Below are 22302 nucleotides of genomic sequence, written 5' to 3'. Positions count from 1 at the left end.
TATAAGTCATCTCCTGTTTTTCCAACAATGTGAACGATGCTTTCCACCGAACCGAACAGATCGCTGCCATGATGATGGAAAATCGTATAAGATTGGCGACAAATGGCGCAAGCCTCACGAGATGGGTCGTTACATACTTGAATGCGTTTGCTTGGGATACAACAGAGGCGAATGGAACTGCGCTCCAGTATGTACGTAACTATCAGAACCCCCTGTGTCTGTGCACAGTTTGTATCATATTTTTCATGGACAGCACTGTGTTAGAAATGTAACAGAGAGGTGAATGTGATTTTCTCAATAAACGACTTTTACCACATTTACAGGCCTGAGCACAGATGTTTGAACCTCGTATTATGGCTCGAATACTGATTTTCAAAGCCTGTTAACATTATGACCGAAAAAAAAAACATTTTCCTTTTTTAAATTAAGGGTTTTTAGCTTCCCACACTGCCAGTTAGCATTTTAGTGCCCTTCCAAATGTTCCCTGAAAGCACTTAGCGTGAAACACAAAGTTTGGATTGGCACCACCTGCAGAGAGGCAGGGCGGAAAGATTACCTTCTCCATGAAGGTCATTACTGAGCGAGCGGGGTTTTCACTGATAAGCGTAATGTGATGGTAATTATCACGAGACTGGCTTTTAGTCAGGTTCACTATGTCAATAAATTATATTTCGTTCAAAATCATGGTAGATTAGCAAACCTATACATTTTTGGAAAGGTTATAGCATAAGGAAACTAAAAATCAATGTTTACATTTGGAGAGATACCTGTATGGCGGCCATTTTGGATTTTCAAAATGGCCACTGTAAAATACATATTTTGTTCTATTTCTGCCTCTAATTACCCTAAAAACTTTTTAAAATATACTAAACCTATATTTTCAGGGACAAGGAATCCAATGAAAGTATCAAATTAGTGCTATGGGGAATGGTAAGACACGAATCAAAGGTTTTGAATTGCAAAATACTGTCTTTATATTCGCGATAAGTTGCATAATCAAATACATGTTATCATTTTGTACAGGCAGTTAATAACATCAAAATGTGTCACAATAATTCATATCACCAAACATACACAGGCAGTCAGCAAAATCATATATACACATGCAGTCAGTATAACTTCACATCTACACAGGCAGTCAATGACAAAATATACACGGGCAGTCAATGGCATCAAACATACACGATTACAGAATATGCCATTTAGAGTTCGTCATCACTGTCCTGTGTGTCGTATCCGACAATATAGTCCGCATCGTTTTCACAGTCCGTTCCACACAAGCAAAGGTCGGTCAAATTGATTGGCAAATCGAATTGGTCGAATGGTTGATCGAATCGAATTCGATGAATCGAATCGAATCGATCGAATTGGTCGAATGGTCGAATGGTCGATCGAAGCGATTGGTCGAATGGTCGAATTGGTCGAATGGAATGGGTCGATTGGTCGAATTAGTCAAATTGGTCGAATTGGTCGAATCGAATTGGTCGGAATTGGCAAATGTAAACATTGATTTTCAGATTTTCCATGTAATAACGTTTCCAAAAATGTATAGGTTTGCTAATCTACCATGATTTTGAACGAAAAAACATAGTGAACCTGACTATTTGCTTCCTGCAGGTTTAAATCCAAATACTTAATAGCGATTCTCCTTCAGCCCAATGTCATGAGTGCCTCTTTTCCATGCACCACTCAATAACCCTGGTTGGAAATGTAGTTGTTGTCGTCGTTGTTGTTGTATAGCCCCGGACAGTTCACTTGAACAAGTCCGCGGCACAGAGACAGCTGATTGATCTTCCAGGAGCGACCCAGAGATCCCCCACTTATAGAATGGTGTACCCCTGCCTTCACGAAGTCGGAGCCACAACAGAGTTAGAGAGAGAGAGAGAGGGGGGAGAGAAAGAGAGAAAGGGCCGAACCATGGGGACCGATTGGCACTGTGACCGTGACAGCGCTGCCTGACAAATTTGGGCAGCAGGGAAGAATGGGCTAGATTTGGCCCCCAACCTGCATTGGCGAGAGGGGGGGGGGGGGCGGGGAGGTACAACCACCACGAAGAGGTGTCCTCGATATTTGTTGTAAATGTAGTTACCTCCGCCACCAAAGGTGGATGGAGGTTATGTTTTCATCCCTGTCTGTCTGTCTGTTTGTCTGTTTGTGAACAAAATATCTCAAAAGTTGTGGACGGATTCGGACGACATTTGGCAGAGATGTAGCGTATCTGACAAGGACGAAATGCTTAGATTTTGGTGAAGATCCGGATTCGGATCGGGCTACTAGAAGTTTTTAAGTGATTCTTCACCATTGGGAGATAGGGCCATAAACGATACATAGCAGGATATCTCAAAAAGTTGTGGACGGATTTGGACAAAACTTGGTGGACAGGTTGTGTGTGTGACATGGACGATTCGATTCAATTTTGGTGGATCTGGATCCGGATCCAGCTAGTCGAATTTTTAAAGTGTTATAGGAGTCATTAGCTCCTATAACAATAATCCAGTTTATCTATCTATAATTCCAGTAATCTCTGTGTGTGTGTCTGTCTGTGTGTTTGTCTGTGACCGCTGTTTCTCGACAACCACGGGTCCGATATACTTGAAACTTGCCAGGTATATTGCTGGGGACCCGAGGATGTGCCTTTTCAAGGTTTCATATTAATCGGACAATTACTTACCGAGATATGTCCAAAAAACGCTTCAACCAATCAGAGAGCAGCGAGCTATCACGTGTGCCGAACGTGGCGATCAGACTCTGCCTCGGACGGCACATTTGACAGCGTATTCATTTATTTCACGTTGGAAAACTATGTTGCCGTTAAACTATGTTTTAAAACGAATTCAAACTGCGATTAAATTAAAACGATTCATCCTAACTGCGATTTGCGAACTTCCGGACAGTGACGACTGTCCGGCAGCACGCTTTCCGGCATCCAATCACAGAACGCTTTGTTGCGTAGGCGTGGCCGATGTGAGACGAGCGGAGCTGAGCGCGTTACGAGCTGACCGCCATTACGGTACGTAATTCGATTTCTTATGCGCATTATTTCTCCCAATTCATTCATCTCCCAATTTCTCCCAATTCAATTCGTATCACTAATAAAAACGAATTTGCGATTCATTCGCTTTCCTGCGCGTTTGTGCACGCGATGGCGATTGCTTTACCAAACTCCGGAAGCCGTTCGCTTTGGACCAAACCATTGCATGAGGGGGGGGTTCTGTGGTCGTTGCGAATGGACCAAACCATTCATGTAAATAGAGGGGGGGGATTGTCACTGTACTCGCAAGCCGTTCGCCGTTCGCTTTGGCGTTGCGAATGAACCAAACCATTTCATGTAAATAGAGGGGGGGGGGATATAATTTTAGATAGATATATAGTACGGGCATATATATAGTACGGGCATGCCCTAGTACCTTGAAAAGCCAGCTCCAACTAGAACGGCACTCGGCAGAGCACATACCTCCACCAGGCTGAACAGTTTACGTTTTGTATCCCACTGATAGGCCGGATCTGCATCAGACCTTAACCAAACTCCAATTGGCTTGTTCTTGTCAACTACCCGACTCTTCCACCAAGTTTTGTCATAATCCGTCCATAACTTTCTGAGATATCGTGCTATGTGTCATTTTTCTCCCGATTACTCAATGGTGAAGAATCACTCTTAAAAATCATAGTATCTGCATATGGATCTTCATCAATAGCTAATCAATTCGTCCTTGTCACACACCCAATCCCTCCACTACATTTCCTCTGAATCTGTCCATAAATTTATGAGATGTCCTGCTCACAGACAAATAAACAAACAGACAAACTGACAGGGGTGAAGACATAACCTTCATCCACCTTTGGTGGTAGAGGTAATGAGTTCTTAAGATTATTGGAAGCAAAACAATATCGTCCCTCCTTTCAGTTTTCTAGCAAGACTTTCTGGGGGGAATAAAACCTCTCACATCCATCGCAAACACCTGTTACATGGAAATGGGACATTTTCACGGAACTTGGATTGACTCTAAATGAAGTTGTGAAAGAACCCTTATCTGATAGAACCCAGGTTTGCACTTGTGTTGAGTGTTAAATGGGAATAAGACATTCAATGCTATTTCAATGTCCTCAGCACTATGCAATCATGTCCATATCTTTGTCCTCTAATGGAGATCTAGAAAACAGGCACCTGAATTATGTCCTTGTTCCTATGTGTTGCATACCTGACAGCGGGTTCACAAGAACGCTGCTACGACAGTACCTCGCATACAACACACAATGTTGGTGATAAATGGGAGAAGCCTCATAAAGGTTGGATGATTGTTGATTGCACATGCTTGGGAGAAGGTCAAGGCCGGATTTCATGTACTTCACGAAGTAAGTCATTCATTTTTCATCTTGTAGGCTAAAAAAAAAGCTTGTTCTCACAAATTCAAAGTGCAGGACCTCGTCTTTTTGCGAACCTTTTCCACAAACATTGATGAACTATATGAGTGATGAGGTCCTGCACTGTGAATCCCCTAAAAGCCAAGATGTAAGAAGTTGTTGTTGTTGTTGTTGTTGTGCACAAGCCCACCACATGGAGACAGCCGATCGGTCTCCCAGGATTGAAGGTTGAAGAATCCTCAAATATATGGACCATATAAATGGCCACTTCCTGTTAGCTGTTTAATTTGAGTTTTAGTTCCCTAAAGAGAAACATATTTTTGAGCTATCTCAGGTATTTCCTTGGTTATTAACCATGTTTACATGCATCTTTGGCACTTTGAAGAGAGCATAATCTATGATTGGGGAGGTTGAAGTGGGGGATTAAACAGTGTCACAAACTTTAAAGCAGCACTGTAGTTCTTCAAGGACATGTAATAAGTAGGCATAGCTTATAAGTAAAGCAATAATGTGTGAATGCATTACACCATATTCTAATATGGTCATTATATGGATTACACTAATTATATACATATTGCGTCTGTGTGGTGTAAAGTTTTATCCAGCCATCATGGGAGCTAAATACAAATTTTGAAACTGTACATGATTTCCTCATTTAGATCGTTGCAATGACAAGCTAATTCAGCGTTCATTCAAGATTGGTGACCGGTGGACTCGAGTGGACTCTCACGGCCACCTCTTAAACTGCCTCTGCATTGGAAACAACCAGGGTGAAATGACGTGCTCGTCAGCCATCAGTACTTATGGTCAGTCTACATCAGAATAAAAACCAATAAAAAAATGTAGACTCATGTATGTTTCTGTATTCATGCATTGTGAAGCCATTGAAACATAACTTGTGGCTTCATCTTGGGCTGAGCTTGAGATTTGGTGCTTTTGATTTTTCTTTGTTTGAAATGTTCTGACCCATGACTCGGATATGAAATCAAATTGAGTTGAATATAATTGTGTTCATGTTGTTACATTTATGAGGATAGGTGAGAGGATACTGTAGGGAAGCTAGGACTGTATAATTATAGCATGGATCATGAACGCGTATGACAAATCTCGATGCACTTAAGTAGGGAAACTGCAGCTTAAGATTGTTTATGTGTCTTCACAAGAGGGGTGAAGCAGTGCTAATTGGTTAGGGATTAAGACTAATTTTCCCCAGTACATGATTACCCCCTGTAATCTTTCCCTCATGTTTTTGTGCCACTGTTAAACCAAAACAACCGTCCACTGCAAGCAAACAGGTTCCTGGACACTAAGCCCCACCTAATGGACCTCAGAGGCAGACCCTGCTCATGAGTGAGCAGGAGAATCAGGGGGCGGAGAGGAAAGCCGGCAGGCCACGCCCCAAGGAACCCGATTAGCGTTTTGAGGTGTGAGGAAGAAGAAGGCGCTTAGTAGTCGGCCTCCAGCGGGAAGGCTTCGCCATTTTTGGTCCTGTTGCACGAACGAGAGGCTGGCATTTTCAGTTCGCTGATGCTGAGAGAGAGTGGATTTGCGGTGCCGGCATGGGGAGGGTTCGGCTGTGGTGCTTCTGAGAGGCAGAGGAGGCCACGAGTGAGGTGAAGAAGGCCGTATTCGCTGCTCGCCCCATGGCTCTGGGCGTCTTTGCCTTCGTCGGTCGGTGCCAATTGTCTCTTTGGAGGTGTGGAACACTGGTCTTCACCACCACCCCGGGTCTTACAGAAAGCCATTTGGGACACGAGCTAAGTGCCGGCAAAAGGGGATTTCATTTTTTGTGTTACTATACCTGTTTGTTTGTATTTGAGACTGCGTGGAGGTTCCCTCAAAGTAGGATTTATTTTACCTCAACATTTATTTCGTCATTGCTTTATTTTCATTAAATCATTATTGTTGAATTTATTGTGGTGTTTGCATGTTTTGTGGGTTCAGGAATAACCCCGTGTGTTCCGTCCAGGTAAACATCCCGTCATTCCCGCGCGTGTAAAAATACTGCCATTTTCGGCTGCTTGCCTTTGGAGTAAAAACTGTCTCGACTATTCGTCTTCCAGCAGTCTTAATCGCTGGTGACGCGACTATGTGTGTATACAGTATATATGTGTATATATATATATTCAGATTATAATTTCAGTTCTCCAGCCTAATGATCTGTGACGTCACTGTCACAAATGTCCGCCTTGCCTGTCGAGCTCCGGAAGAGCCATCCGACAGTGTGTAATTTAGATCTTAGTTCAGATACTGTCATAAGTGCATACAAAAACTCACAGTTACCGACCTGGTTTCGCCCTTGTTGGCTGTGGTTTGAAGGACTAAAATTCTTGTTGGCTAAAACAATTCTATTGCCTTTACATTGAAACTCTATTGAAATGCCCGATATAATTGAAGAATTACCGCTATCCACTGATATACTTGATCTTGTAGCGGCATCGTATTGCCTTTGATTATATAGTATGTAAATGTGCTGGAGTTCTAGTTGATCAAGGGATTTCCAGTACCAAGTTAGCTGTAAGCAGGACGAGTGGGTCATGTGGTTGCTATTTGATTAAAGGAAACTGATTGGGAATCCTAACACCTCGGACGTCTTTTCTTCCACACTAAAATCGCCGCAGCCAGTCAGGCTTTTTGCAGCTTTACACATTGATACATTCGTATCACCTTTTGTATGTATCATGCATATTCTTTCTTTGGTTCTTCTATTTCAACAATGTTTTCAGATCGTGAAGGATGTGTTTATGTTCCACTGGATGTGACTCTTTCAATCTGTAAATGGACTACAAAAGGATAGGCAAAAAGTACATCATTAAAGTAGACTTGGAACATTACTACCGAATATTACTGTAGTTTATGGTTGAAGTAATGTTCTGAGTCTGTTAAAATATGTACAGTCACGTGAAAAAGTAAGTACACCCCATGTAAAGTTTTGACTTTTTCAACATATTTCAACACCGCATTTGTACACGTATGACATATTTGACCTTCCCAAGTGAACAACATATTTGATCTTCATTTCAACAATATTGACAGATAAAGGTGATATAATATAACAAATATCATGAAACATTTACATTTTGTAGTCCATTGTATAATTTAAATAAACATAAATGCAAATTTCGCATGTGGAAAAAGTAAGTACACCCCTACATTTATCATTACTTGAAATACCTAAAATTAGAATCAGGTGCACCAGCTCAGGTGCAAATGATTAGAACATCGTTAGAGAGGATCTTGGAGGAACCTGTCTTATTTAAACCTCAAACATTTAGTTTGGTTTGCTCTTTGTTGTTGAAGTGTGCGGCGTCACCATGCCTAGATCAAAAGAGCTCTCTGAGGCCTTCAGAAAGAAGGTTATAGATGCCTACGGGTCTGGGAAGGGATTTAAAAAGATCTCCAAAAAATTTGAAATCAATCATTCGACTGTCCGAAAGATCATCCACAAGTGGAGAAGATTCCAAAGAACTGCCATCTTGTTCAGGCCAGGCTGCCCCAGCAAGTTCAGCCCGAGAGCAGACCGCAAGATGCTGAAAGAAGTCTCTAAGAACCCCAGAATGTCATCACGGGGCCTACAGGTAGCTCTTGCCACTGTTGATGTCAAAGTGCACGAGTCTAACATTAGAAAGAGGCTGCACAAATTTGATCTACATGGGAGGTGTGCCAGGAGGAAACCTTTGCTGTCCAGAAAGAACATCAGGGCAAGATTAAAGTTTTCCAATGAACACCTAGGCAAAGACCAGCACTTCTGGAACAATGTGCTCTGGACAGATGAGTCAAAGGCGGACCTATTTGGCCACAGTACCAGAAGACATGTTTGACGAAAACCAAAGACAGCATTTGACCACAAGAACCTGATACCAACTGTAAAGCATGGTGGTGGAAATATTATGGTTTGGGGCAGCTTTGCTGCATCAGGACCTGGGCAGCTCACCATCATAGAATCCACTAAGAATTCTTCATTGTACCAGAGGGTGCTTGAGGTTAATGTGAGGCCATCTGTCAGAAAGTTGAAGCTCAACCGAAGGTGGACCTTGCAACATGACAATGACCCTAAACATACCAGTAAATCCACCAAGGAATGGCTGAAAAGAAAGAAATGGAGGGTTCTGGAATGGCCAAGTCAAAGCCCGAATCTAAATCCCATCGAGATGTTGTGGGGGGATTTGAAAAGAGCTGTGCATGCAAGAAACCCCTCAAACATCGCACAGCTGAAAGAATTCTGCATGGAGGAGTGGGCAAAAATTTCTCCCAGTCGATGTCAGAGACTGGTAGACAGTTATAAGAAACGCCTACTTGAGATTGTTTCTGCCAAAGGGGGCAATACAACCTATTAGAGCCAAGGGTGTACTTACTTTTTCCACATGCGAAATTTGCATTTATGTTTATTTGAATTATACAATGGACTACAAAATGTAAATGTTTCATGATATTTGTTGTATTATATCACCTTTATCTATCAATATTATTGAAATGAAGATCAAATAGCTGTATGTTGAAATATGTTGAAAAAGTCAAAACTTTACATGGGGTGTACTTACTTTTTCACGCGACTGTCGTTTATGGTTAAATAATCTTTCGTCAGATTTCCTTTGAGCTTCAATATCCGTATAAAGAATATAATATATGGGGTTAAACATGAACTTGGGGGAAGGAAGACGAGAGCTTCTGAACACAACTCGACACTATCTCATTAATTACAGCAATTACATCACGCCTATTCTGACATGCACTATGAAATAACTATTATAATATATTTCCCATTTACTCCTTGAGCCATTTCCGTAACATTCCCAGTGTGGTCATTATTGAACATTTGTGAAGTTCTATGCACTGTTAAACAGTTTAAATGTACAATCCTCATCTACGACATTAAAGAAATGAACCTCTTACAGGGAAAACACAAAAAAAATGTTATAGCAGTGAGCTGATATAATCTACTTGTTGAGGATGAACATTCCCGAGGTTTCAGAGGACTGCTATGGCTGTTATACTCGTAGTCCAGGAAGAATCTTAGTAATGGAATGTGGTTAGCTCTACATTCTGCCCTTATATGGAATATAAAATTTAGCCATCGTACTGATCCAAAGCGGAATTATCTGTGCTTAAATTAGTATGGCCGCATCATTTTATTTTTCTGTTGTGGTGTAGATTCACAAGGCCATTCCATGCAGGGGGATTGCAGGCCCATGTAGTTGTTTGGCAACTTGACTGGGTAAACTGCATGGCAGGATGGTGTAGAGGTGCACTTACCATTGCGTTGCTCTGTCTGGTATGGGTTTGATCTTTGGCACAGCTGTCCTGTTGGTGTTTTATAGACTGCCAGTTACAGTGATTAGTGTTCAATCCTTCCAATAGGTGTTTAGCCATCTGTTGACATTAGTTGGTGGATGTTAAAGATCCCTCGGTGTCTTCCAATGAAGAGCATGTGAGTTATTGCTGGCACCCCGTTCAACTTCAAAATCCATGCCCCAATATACATGGGCACTACACCAATGCACTGCACCATGCAGCCATGCCTCATTGATGATGCAACACATGGGATGAACTTGTAATTTAATCTCATGGTAATACCCATTCAATAATGAAGACTTATTAAACTCTCAGCATAAGGAAAGTTCATGGCAAAGTTGTGGACACCACAGCACCCTTCCTCTTCATGGTTGTGATCAATGATAATGATGATGATTACAACTGATCCTTTCTCTGGTCTTCTGGTCTTATTGCCATGCTCGGTGTGAAACAACAAATTACCAAACTGTTCCATAATACCTGAATACTTTATGCTTACAGAGTCACAGTTGAGTACAGAATTAAATCCTGTAAACTGTTTGGCCTGCAAACTAGACATGCCATCTTATGAACACAATTCTCTTCTAACCTGTTAGACATCTGGGATATTTACCCGATATTGTTTGTTTGACTTTTCTAGAATTAAAAGTGCAATGTTTATGATATCAAGATAGTTTCAAACTGCTTGTAAGAATGTCCCAAATACATGCTGTCTGTTGTGTGCCTCTGTGTGAAGGAACCGAATCTCTTTATCCAGCTGTTGGTTCACAGACAGAAGTGCAAACCAGCATTCGTACATCTGTGTACAAGACGACGGTGCAGTGTGAATCTGAGAATGGGCCTGTCTTTGTCTCGGGCCAGAAGTGGATCAAAATTCGGTCCAACGGGCGCTTCTTATGCTCTTGTCAAGCCAGTGGAGTCACATGCCACCCACTGGGTATGATGCACATAATTTTGAGATAAAGAGTTGTGAGTGGTGCTGACACCACTTTTTAGACTGGTGCCAATGTGAAAATCTATGCAACCATTTAACACTTTTTTTTTCAGTGCTAGCTCATGGTAATAACCTGTGGAGAACTATATTCTTCTAGTCAGTGTGTTGACATCTCAGGCTTTTGTTGTTGAATTCTGGTGTGTTTAAAACAATTGTCAATGTTTTAAAACTCATTAAATAAGTATCATGTGCAACTCTACTTTTAATCTCATATATGTTTATGCATTTGCTTGGGCTAAAGCTCGTGAAAGAGCTGACACCACACACACGCACGCACGCACACACACACACACACACACACACACACACACACACACACACACACACACTGACGTGACAAACACTTAACACAGCCACTGAGCTTGGGGGAAGTGCTTTCACTTCTGTCACTTCCCAGGATACTCTGGGTACCAGGGACGTCATAACAATGGCGCCGCTTTTCTCACTGTACCTAGAGGGGCATTTTCTCAAGTGGAAATTCCTCCTCCCCATGGATGCCAACCTATGGGGATTGTCCATGCTCTATCCTTTTAAAGCAAGGAAGGAGCACGTACCATTTTAAAGTCTTTGGTATGGCTTGAACCGGTCCAAACCAGATGGGTGTTTTTTAGGAGACACCATTTCCTTACTGGATGGCCATTGGCTCCCTTGAACCGGTCAAAACCAGATGGGTGTTTTTTAGGAGACACCATTTCCTTACTGGATGGCCATTGGCTCCCTATGGGAGCTCACCCCCCCCCCCCCCTTGACAGGTGTGATTTTGGTCCTGGCAGGGTGTCACAGTTACCCTCCCCACTAGCAAAGCCAGTGAGAGGTGTCGGTTTAGTCTCCAACAACCCGACCATGCGGCAGGTAGCACTGGGTTACATGTTACCAGTGGCATTATAAGTGTCCCTAAACACTGACCTGACCTGACCTGACCTGACAACAAACAAAACAACAGGCATTTTAAGGCCATTTTCCCTGCTAGAGCGGGGGTTAGCCTTGCGGGCCCCATGACAATCTTCTCCATTTTGCCCTATTTTCTGCATCTCCCCTTGTTAACCCCCTTGCCCACATTTCTTCTTCCACCACCTTTAGCCAAGTCTTTCTCGGTCTTCCCCGTCCTCTACTTCCTTCTACATTCATTTCCATCAGTCTTCTCAACCAGTCACTTTCATCCTTCCTCAACACATGACCAAACCATCTCCACCTGTTTATCTTCACAGCATCCATCACATTGTATATGGACAGAACTTGAAGTTCAGGGTTGAAAATGCACTGGTCATACAACAACACCAGACTTGGTGGCGTAATGGTTAAAGTGTCATTCATTTCGGTTTATTGAAATAATTAAACACTGGATAAGGCAGTTCGAAGACTGAAATTTGTCAAGTTTACAATAATAAAGTATTTCATAAAACTTACAAATGTATATAAAAATAATAATAATCATATAAAATTACGTTAATAAATTTAATAAATATAAAATTACATTAATCAAAATATCAAAATAAGTAAAAGGAATGAACAAACATACATAATGAAACAACAATAAAAATATATAACAAATTCTACCAACACAATAACCTAAAATAGCAGAAAACTTAAGAAGATCAACAAATATATCATGCATGTAATTGATTTTTTACATCGACATAACAGAATTAAGCATTTCAATCAAAAAAGGAATTGTTGAATTCTTGTATCTCCGAGTCTTACAACGAGGTAGGTCAAAATGTTGAGCATTCCTGAGTTGCATATTATATCGAGACACAGATTGTCGGGTAAGAGGAAGAATATCACGGTGACGATCACATTTTAAAAGACCAAGTCCAAACCGCAAGAGAAGCTCATTCCTGCGTTCGCTCAACAACTGTAAACCAAAATGACGAAGTTGTTGCTCATCGGACTGAATAGAAGGGTACGCAGTAAAACGGAGCGCACGCTTCTGGAGTCGTTCAATCTCATCGCTCTGAGCCCTTGTAAGGCCAGAACCCCACACGGGCACACCAAACGCCAGCAAAGGGAGAATGTACACTTTGTATATTTCAACAAGATCAGGGGCACTAACATGGAATTTTTTTTCACCTGCGTTTGGGAGGTTGGGGGTTAAACCCCCACCTGAGTCATACCAAAGGCTTTTTTTTCATGGCACGTGCTGCTTCCTTGGTTGACTCAGCATTTAAAAGTATAGAGCATGGACAAAAACACTGGGAAGGCAATGGCAAACCACCCAGTATAATCCTTTCCACAAAACTGCTTTGGTGGCACCAACCCTCTGTAACGAGTATGATATAGTGCATCAAATAAAAAAATAAAAATACAACAACAGAGAACTTTTAGATACAAGTGGGGACACCCATGGTAATCCCACACATGTGTGACATTTGGACATCTTCATTTAGATGCTGCACATTCAGTTTTGCAAAATGGTTCCTGGCAATTTATCAGATCCACAAATGATGTAATCTACACAATGCATTTACTTCTGATAACATGTGAATGCATGTGCGTGCACATGGGAAATACAGTTTGAAATGTGTAATTACACCTAATGTAAAATGTGACTTCAAGAGCTCAAATCCTCTCTGTCCCCACCCCCATCCCTCCCACATCACGCACACTGCACCGGGGAGTGGATTACCCACAGAGGAGTGGGTCACACACAGGGGAGTGGGTCACACACATGGGAGTGGGTCACACACGGGGGATTGGGTCACACACGGGGGAGTGGGTCACACACGGGGGAGTGGGTCACACGGGGGAGTGGGTCACACGGGGGAGTGGGTCACACACGGGGGAGTGGGTCACACACGGGGGAGTGGGTCACACACAGGGGAGTGGGTCACACACGGGGGAGTGGTTCACACACGGGGGAGTGGTTCACACACATGGTGGAGTGGTTCACACACATGGTGGAGTGGTTCACACACATGGGGGAGTGGGTCACACATGGGGGAGTGGGTCACACACGGGGGAGTGGGTCACACACGGGGAGTGGGTCACACACGGGGGAGTGGATCACACACGGGGGAGTGGACACACACGGGGGAGTGGACACACATGGGGGAGTGGACACACACGGGGGAGTGGATCACACACGGGGGAGTGGATCACACACGGGGGAGTGGATCACACACGGGGGAGTGGATCACACACGGGGGAGTGGACACACACGGGGGAGTGGACACACACACGGGGGAGTGGACACACACACGGGGGAGTGGACACACACACGGGGGAGTGGATCACACACGGGGGAGTGGATCACACACGGGGGAGTGGATCACACACGGGGGAGTGGATCACACACGGGGGAGTGGATCACACACTGGGGAGTGGATCACACACGGGGGAGTGGATCACACACGGGGGCTTTGCTTTGGTGGCTGCTTTGGTGATTTGCTTTGGTGATTTTTTTTGAAAAAAAAAATTGCTTTGTTACTGGCATCCACTGGCCTACTTTCTTCAATAGGTAATGTTATGTATAGCATTAACCACGGAGTGTGTAAGGGAACGTACATTGACATTAATTGACTTGAAAATATCACTGAAAAAATGTTGACTTGGATAACTCTTCTTTCCTTCTTATTTGTGTCAACAAATAACTTGTTGAATTGAAAATGTTTTCCAATTGTGCCAATATACAAGAAGCCAAGACCAATGCTTTCCCTTTATCCCATTTTAATGCATTTTCAGGTTTTTATTTCTGCTTTGAACTGTTTCTGAGCTACATTTTGAAGTTTGTATTTGTTTATTTTTAGATCAAGCCATCAGCAAAATATTGATAAACAACTTTTAATCACATTTCCTTTCTTTATTTTCCTTATAAATGTGGACCTTATTGTGCCTTATGGTTCTTACGTCATTTCTAATTTGTGTTTCCTTTCTTCCAGTTGTGCAGACACATGGTGGGAATTCAGAAGGAGCTCCATGTATGTTCCCTTTCATCTATAAGGACCGAACATACAACACTTGTACGCTTGCGGGCCGAAGTGATGGCCAGTCTTGGTGCAGCACGACTGCAGACTTTTCCAATGATGGGAACTTTTCCTATTGTAAGGAAGATGAAGGTAAAACATGGCTGCACCAGCACAGGACTGACATTATGTTTGTGGCCAATAATAATTTTGAATTTTCAACTTATTATATTTATAGTTTGTGTTTAATTTCATGGAGATTAGTCTTCACAAAAGAATATCCGACTGGGTGGTACAGAACTAGTTCACTAACCTTTGATCTGTCCACACTGAGTTGGATTTCTGACTCAAAAATAAACTGCCAGAGGTGTGCTTCTCTGGCAAGTTGTTGTTTCCCTCAAATGGATGTTAAGGTTAGTGTCCCATCTTCTCGCATTAGCTGGCAAACGTTAAAAATCTCATTGTGTCTTTCACAAATAGTTGTGAGTTACCACCAGCACCCTGAATATATTATTGCCATCTTCAGTTGAACATCAGGCCTGGATAGCTGGTTTGTGAAAGACTTGGGCCAAAAACTTTCTCCAGTTGACCGCATAAGAAGGTTGGATTAATTGGATCATTGAATAAGTTATTGTACTAGTCGTAGTAGTAGTTGTAGTAGTAGTAGTGATTGTGTCATTACACAAGACTCTAATTGTCATTCTAAAGCCTGTAAAAAATTCAGATTCAAAAATCAAATGGAAGAAAATTGTGTGCTGTAATTTTTTACACGATGCTTGTTGTCTATGGCAGTGGTAGTGCCAACCACAGGTGGGAACTCAAATGAAGCCACCTGCCACTTTCCATTTCTGTTCAACGACCGTGAGCACTTCGCATGCACAGATGAAGGCCGCGATGATGGCATGATATGGTGTGGAACTACCTCCAACTTTGATGTTGACAAGAAGTATGGTTATTGCCCCATGACTGGTAAGATTCTTTTTCATACTTTATCCTGAAAACATGACATTTTAGTGATGTGAAAGATTTTTTATATAACATAGAATATTATTGTTCCCTTAAAGAAATGAAATCCAAAGGAATTCATAGCTTGTGATAAAAGTGATACGTCAGCACATTTTTATCAAGAAGTCGGTCGACTTATTATGCAGGGATGGCCCAGACACTCCATTGGCGCAATATAACGTAAATCCTCAAAATATTGACCAAGATAAAACTTATAAACCTATAAATTACCTACCGTTCATCTGCGGAAATTCCCATCTAATAACACTCATTAAACTTTGAGAGATCTTTGCTGAACTAGAAAGACGAGACCCCAAAGTGCCCATTTGGTTCAATTGAAATCTATAATTGGTTGAATTTAAATCCTCATACAAAAATCTGAAACTTCATATATCAGATCTATGCCCCAAACGTCATACAACTGTGAGTGAATAATTAAATTTATGATATCATATGTTACATAGTATGGCAGCCATATTGGATTAAAGAAAAATATTTTGGGCATCATTTTCTCCGAAACCGCTCAACAAAAAAAATTGAAACTTGGCATATGTCACCAACTCCCCATGGGGTATATAGGGTGATAACAATGACATCAATGGTGAAGTAGTATTCCAGTCATAATTGGTTGAATTGAAATATTTATCCGAAAAATCTGAAACTTCATATATCTGATCTATGACCTGGTGTGAGTAAAGTATTGAATTTATGATGTACATAACCCATGCCAAGAAACTGTGACATAATAGGCTGCATGGATTATTTGAGTATATGGGCCTTTTGCGATGGTGTCCCCACTGTACCATCGAGTAGCGTGTTCAGTTAACAATGGTACCTTTGTTTCGAATGAACGTGCGAAGTGAGACTATGTGATCTACGAGTGCTGTTTCTTTTGGATAAGAATTTCAATATATATCTGTGCAGTGTCTGTGTTGTGTTGTCCTGTGTTGTCACTGAACTACTCCCTCAAACTTTTGTGAAATCCTACCAAACTTCTGGTATGCACCTGTATCTCCCTCCCGTCAGTATGTCCTAAGGGTATTTTTTTTGAAAAAATTTCCAATATTTTTTTCTTTTTTTTTTATGGGGGAATTTCTTTTGGGGAAAAAAAAAAATTTCAACTTAAATTGTTTATAAAATGTAATATCACGTATATTACAAATACATTTGTGCATTATGATTGTTTGAATTATGATTGGTGTAAACCATGACAAAACAGCAACTCAGGTACCGTCATTTATCTATATATCTACACATCTGGGCAGTGTCTGTTGTCACTGAACTACTCCCTGAAACTTTTGTTTCCGTGGTTGTGAAGTGTTTTTAATAACATGGTGGTGGTTTTGAATCACGTGGGGGTGAGGTATTTTGAATTATGTGGTGGTGAGGCGTTTTGAATTACGTGGTGGTGAGGTGTTTTGAATTATGTGGTGGTGAGGTGTTTTAAATTACGTGGTGATTACATGGTGGTAAGGCGTTTTGAATTACATGGTGGTAAGGTGTTTTGAATTACGTGGTGGTGAGGTGTTTTAAATTATGTGGTGGTGAGGTGTTTTAAATTATGTGGTGGATAGGTGTTTTGATTTACATGGTGGTAAGGTGTTTTGATTTACATGGTGGTAAGGTGTTTAAAATTACATGGGGGTGACGTGTTTTGGATTATGTGGTGGTGAGGTGTTTTAACTTTGGTGGGGGTGAGGTGTTTTAAATTACGTGGGGGTGAGGAGTTTTGAATTACGTGGTGGTGAGGTGTTTTGGATTACTTGGTGGTGAGGAGTTTTGAATTACATGGTGGTGAGGTGTAATCGTCCCAAACTTCCAGTTTGCACCTACCCCTCCCGTATGTACAGTGCATTCAGAAAGTATTCAGACCCCTTCACTTTTTTCACATTTTCTTAGGTTGCAGCCTTATGCTGAAATCGTTTAAATTCATTTTTCCCCTCATCACTCTACACTCAATACCCCATAATGACAAAGAGAAAACAGGATTTTAGAAAGTTTTGCAAATTTATTCAAAAGAAAAAACTGAAATATCACATTGACATAAGTACTTATACCCTTTGCTATGACACTTAAAATTTAGCTCAGGTGCCTCCCATTTCTCTTGATCATCTTTGAGTTGTTTCTACACCTTGATTGGAGTCCACCTGTGGTAAATTCAATTGATTGGACATGATTTGGAAAGGCACACACCTGTCTATTTAAGGTCTCCCAGCTGACAATGCATATCAGAGCAAAAACCAAGCCATGAGGTCGAAGGAAATGCCTGCAGAGCTCAGAGACAGGATTGTGTCGAGGCACAGATCTGGGGAAGCCTACAAAAAAAAATTCTGCTGCATTGAAGGTTCCCAAGAGCACAGTGGCTTCCATAATTCTTAAATGGAAGAAGTTTGGAACAACCAGGACTCTTCCTAGAGCTGGCCGCCCGGCCAAACTGAGCAATCTGTGGAGAAGGGCCTTGGTAAGAGAGGTGACCAAGAACCCGATGGTCACTCTGACTCAGCTCCAGAGATCCTGTGTGGAGGTGGGAGAACCTTCCAGAAGGACAACCATCACTGCAACACTCCACCGATCTGGGCTTTATGGCAGAGTGGCCAGACGTAAGTCTCTCCTCAGTGAAAGACACATGAAAGCCCACAGAATCTTGTTTCTCACAGTCTGAGAGTCCTTCAGGTGCTTTTTTGCAAACTCCAAGCGGGATTTCATGTTGTCTTGATCTTGATCAGTACGGGCTGCCCTTTCGACACAGCTAGAAAACTCTGAAGAGCCAACCAAGCAGCCCTCAGCTCTAGCATGTTGATGTTGGCTGGAGATTCTAAGGGGGACCACTTGCCAGACAAAAGTTTGCCTTGACAGTGTGCCACCAGCCCTCCTTGGAGGCATCTGCCAGCATGACCACTGAAGGCAGACGTGGCCTGAATAGCCTTCCCACCAAGAGGGTCTGGCGGCTGCCCACCACGTGAAGAGCTGCCTCAGCTACTGTAGGGATGGGTAGGTTCAGAGGATCCCCTTTCTGGGTATAGTGACATGGAGATAGGAGCGTTCTGACCTGCTGCAATATTCTCAGCCAAATGTTCTAGTTCTGAGGCAGGTTTGGGAATGGCAAAAACAATTGTCATAATCTTCCAGGATGAAGCGAAAAGTATGTTTCATACTGGGAGTGCCCAGTTTGCACAGATGCTCAGTGCAAAGTGAGTCATTCATAACGAATACAAAGTCAGCTTCCCCCAGACATCCTGATTGACTGAAGGTCCTGGTGATTCTTGACAAATCATGGGGCGAGAAAACTCTGCTTCTGTTGTCTGTGGTGCTACTTGAGGGAGATAACGGCATAACAAGGCTGCTACCACCTGCTCTGCCGCTCTGAGATCTGCCTCAGCAGAAAACGAAGCAGATTCCTCTGGAGAGTAGGAACAAGTAAAAAGAGAATCAGCAAGATATATGGCCTTGCTGTCTCTGCTCCCTAAAAGAGTTAGTGCTACCTCAGCAGGTGTGGCGCTGACAGCTGCCGGGGCCTTACTTTTGTGCTTGCTGTTCAAAGCAGAAGGCTGTTGAGAGGGAAGATGAGGAACCAGACTCTCCCAAGATGTTCAATGCAGCATCTACATAAACAACTGGAAGAGAGGGTCTACACCCTGGGGCGACACCATCATTCCCACTTGAATCTTCCTCTTCTTCAGGCTGGGGCCAGCCTGGCCTGGAAACCAGGTGGCTACCCACTGGTCAAGAAGAGTCAGTCCCACAGTCAAAATGGCTGTACACAGTGAGGTTCGGTCTCCGCAGAAGACCCTTTTGAAGAAGAAGGGTCCATGAAAGCCAGGGTAAAACCACTTGTAAGTTAGAATTGTGCTTGGTCCTGCTGTTGAGATTGGGGGAACACCCCCAACAGCAGGCCCGAAGCAGACTGTGATGGTGGGGGCACTACCACCTGTTGCGTGATGCCGAAGCAAAGAGCCACCCCAACTGGCTCATCAAGGAGGGACTGAGAGTTGGTTTAGGATTCATGGTTACCTTATCAATGTTGGTAAATGTCAATTAGTGAAATGCCAAAAAGAAAAAAAAAGTGAAATGACAACTAGGAAAAAACACTGTTTCGGCTAAACTCAGGCAGTCAGACAGAATTTTGAAACTCAAAATGTTTTGTCTGAGCCAAGAAGCACAACCTTTATAAAATAATTTTCCAAACGACTGGGAAGCAAGGTTACAAACCGTGTAACACATGAAACCCAGAAGGAAAAAATGTTACACAATTGACAAAAAAAACATCTGAAGCACTCAAGCGGTTGGAAATATGACACCCACAAGGGGAAACAACCATAATCAGATAGAAATCCGGAGGAATTAAGTCTAATCGAAAAAAGGATGAAAAGATAAAAACGGATTTCTCGGCAGAACCGGGAGATACATTGGTACCTGAATGGTGAGATGAAAGAGACAGTGCTGGGTCACAGTACACTGTGGGTGTGAACTAGACATGACCATTGTATGTAGTTATTGATCTGTGACTTAAAATTCATCTGTGTTATTTATTGATATTTAGAGTGCTTTTAAAGGGAAAATCTTATTTGAAGAGACTTGACAGGAATATATAATTTATGAATTTAGATCGTTTATGTCAATCAAAATAATTATGTTTGAGGTGCAAAATTGTATGTGTCTTCCTTGGTGGGAAGGTCATTCATTTAATACACTAACTAGATCAGGCTGGCTCAACTGACTGAGAAAACTAACGTTTTCCATCCAATTAAGAATCAAAATGGATGGCTTAACATTGCTTTCTTTACTCTTGATTGGAGAAAAGGGTTTTGCTAACCCGGGCCAATGCAACCCTGCTTTTTATGGTTAATTTCAAACAGGACCATGCAGGATTTGGACTGGAAGGGTTGAAGGAAAAAAAGAAGAAAGTTCGGATTCATGGTTGTGCTTGCTTGTTGTAGGAAAAAAGGAAGAAAGTTACTTGATGATCACCACTCCACCTCCCACCCTCATGGCATTACAGCTGATGAGGAAATGTGCACTGTGGGAGGAAAGCAACGGCGTGTTGGGGACCATTGGGATGCGTTGGACGAGCTGGGAAATACCGAGCTCTGCACATGCAATGGAAACGGTCGTGGCGAGTGGAACTGTATGCCTTACTCTCGGATTCTTGGTGAGCACCATGCCATGCCGTCATCATCCCAGATTCAAAACAAAAAGCTTGATCTTTTCTACCCCTGGTAATTCACCACAGATGAAATACCGACTTCTTTCCTGGAAGTCCTAGCAGTGTCTACGATTTTTTTTTTACCTCTCCCACCTCCCCTCCCCCCCCCCCCCCCTCTTCCCATGCCTCCTCCCCCCAAGCCCTCTCCCTCCCATTTATCTCACGATGTCCCTGCTCTCCATCTTGTTCTCCCGCTCCCTTTATCATATGTTTTATGTGTCAGTTTGTCTTTTTGTGATCAATGTTAGCTCTTACACAAGCCTCGATCTTGTATACAAAAAAAAAAAAGAACGGAAATATTTTATTGGTGAAGAATGCATCCTGTTATCTCTGTCTCTCAGGGGCTTGCCTGTGGTTTTAAAAAGGATGAAAGCTCTGTCTTGAACAACACATTTTGTAGGAATCATCTTACTCCAAAATTTATTTGCAATATATCTCATGAAGCATTTATTTTCTTAATTGTCAATGAATTACAACATGTACTGTTCACCTACACTTTTTAATAGAGAGAGATGTTGGTGAATGAAGCAATCTTGCAAGCACTGTTATTTGCACAAAAGTATCCAAGGAAGCTTTGAAGCAATTTGAAATAATTTGTTGGATGTGAGAAATACAAGACAGGAACCTATAGTAGTCAAAATTTGACAAATAAAATCTCCTTCTTGTAATTATACTGTGATGGAACAAAATGTGTGAGTTTATAATGCTCTATTCTGTTTCCCTCTTCTCTGAAGTTGGAAAATGTGAGCTAACTTTTATTCCTGGGAGGTCGGAGGGGTGGGGTGGTGGTGGGAAGGGGGGTCGAGAGGGGACGACGGTGGGATGCCAGGAGTGTCTGCAAAATATAACCAAGTCTGTTCTCTTTTTCCTGCATTGCAACATTGAAATGCGAAGCCTGACATTTTTAATTCCTCGCTGTTACCAAATTAAATGTTCTTCCCTGAAATGTTTTTCGGTTTATTTCTCTCCATTCCCTTAGCTCACTCTTTTTCTATCCTTCATTTAAAAATATGCCTCTTAAATTTTCCATGCCCTCTTAAGCATTGACTTGTAGTTTTATTTTCCCACCATTAATCTCAGTTTTCTAATTTTTACAAGGTGAATATCTTAAACTTATTTTTCATACAGTAATTCAATGCAGAGATTTCACTTTCTTTTTCCTCCAGTGTCTCTGCCATTTACTTTCTTGGCTGTACTCCCTCCCTTTCCCCTGTGGATATCGTGCTTTCTCTCTCTTTGACTCCCTATAACTAGAAACACCTGAACAATCAACTTGAAAATGACTTTGCTTATAGAAGTAGAAACAGATTGCTGTGCCTTTCCTCATCGGGGAATTTTCTCCTGTTTTCTTTTTTCTCATCATTTACAACCCATCTGGAGCAGTTAGTCCAGACTTGTGATACCCTTTCTTTTCATTCTCTTACTCACTCTTGTGAAATGTCCCTTATATTCCTTTCCATGATCGATTGATCCAAAATATGGGGGTTTTTCCTATTTGCACTATGAGTTACTGCACATCAGTCATACGTCATGCTAAAAAAACT

The 22302-nt window shown here is 42.1% G+C and overlaps 1 protein-coding gene across 7 annotated transcripts in view; it reads left to right on the top strand.

The window, feature by feature from the left end:
- LOC137433592 (uncharacterized) overlaps positions 1 to 22302 on the top strand; it is a 377223-nt gene that overhangs the window by 24644 nt on the left and 330277 nt on the right. For all 7 annotated transcript variants that reach the window (XM_078782386.1, XM_078782378.1, XM_078782406.1 and 4 more), the window contains 7 exons: positions 60 to 191; positions 4207 to 4353; positions 5022 to 5168; positions 10391 to 10591; positions 14527 to 14703; positions 15343 to 15519; positions 20555 to 20704. In XM_078782386.1, coding sequence (XP_078638512.1) covers positions 60 to 191; positions 4207 to 4353; positions 5022 to 5168; positions 10391 to 10591; positions 14527 to 14703; positions 15343 to 15519; positions 20555 to 20704 — 1131 coding nt within the window. The remainder of the gene's footprint in view (positions 1 to 59; positions 192 to 4206; positions 4354 to 5021; positions 5169 to 10390; positions 10592 to 14526; positions 14704 to 15342; positions 15520 to 20554; positions 20705 to 22302) is intronic.

This window comes from Myxine glutinosa, chromosome 1 (assembly GCF_964187855.1).
Source record: "Myxine glutinosa chromosome 1, kmMyxGlut1.1, whole genome shotgun sequence".
Taxonomy (NCBI): Eukaryota; Metazoa; Chordata; class Myxini; order Myxiniformes; family Myxinidae; genus Myxine; species Myxine glutinosa.
This window is presented reverse-complemented; position numbering and strand designations above follow the sequence as displayed.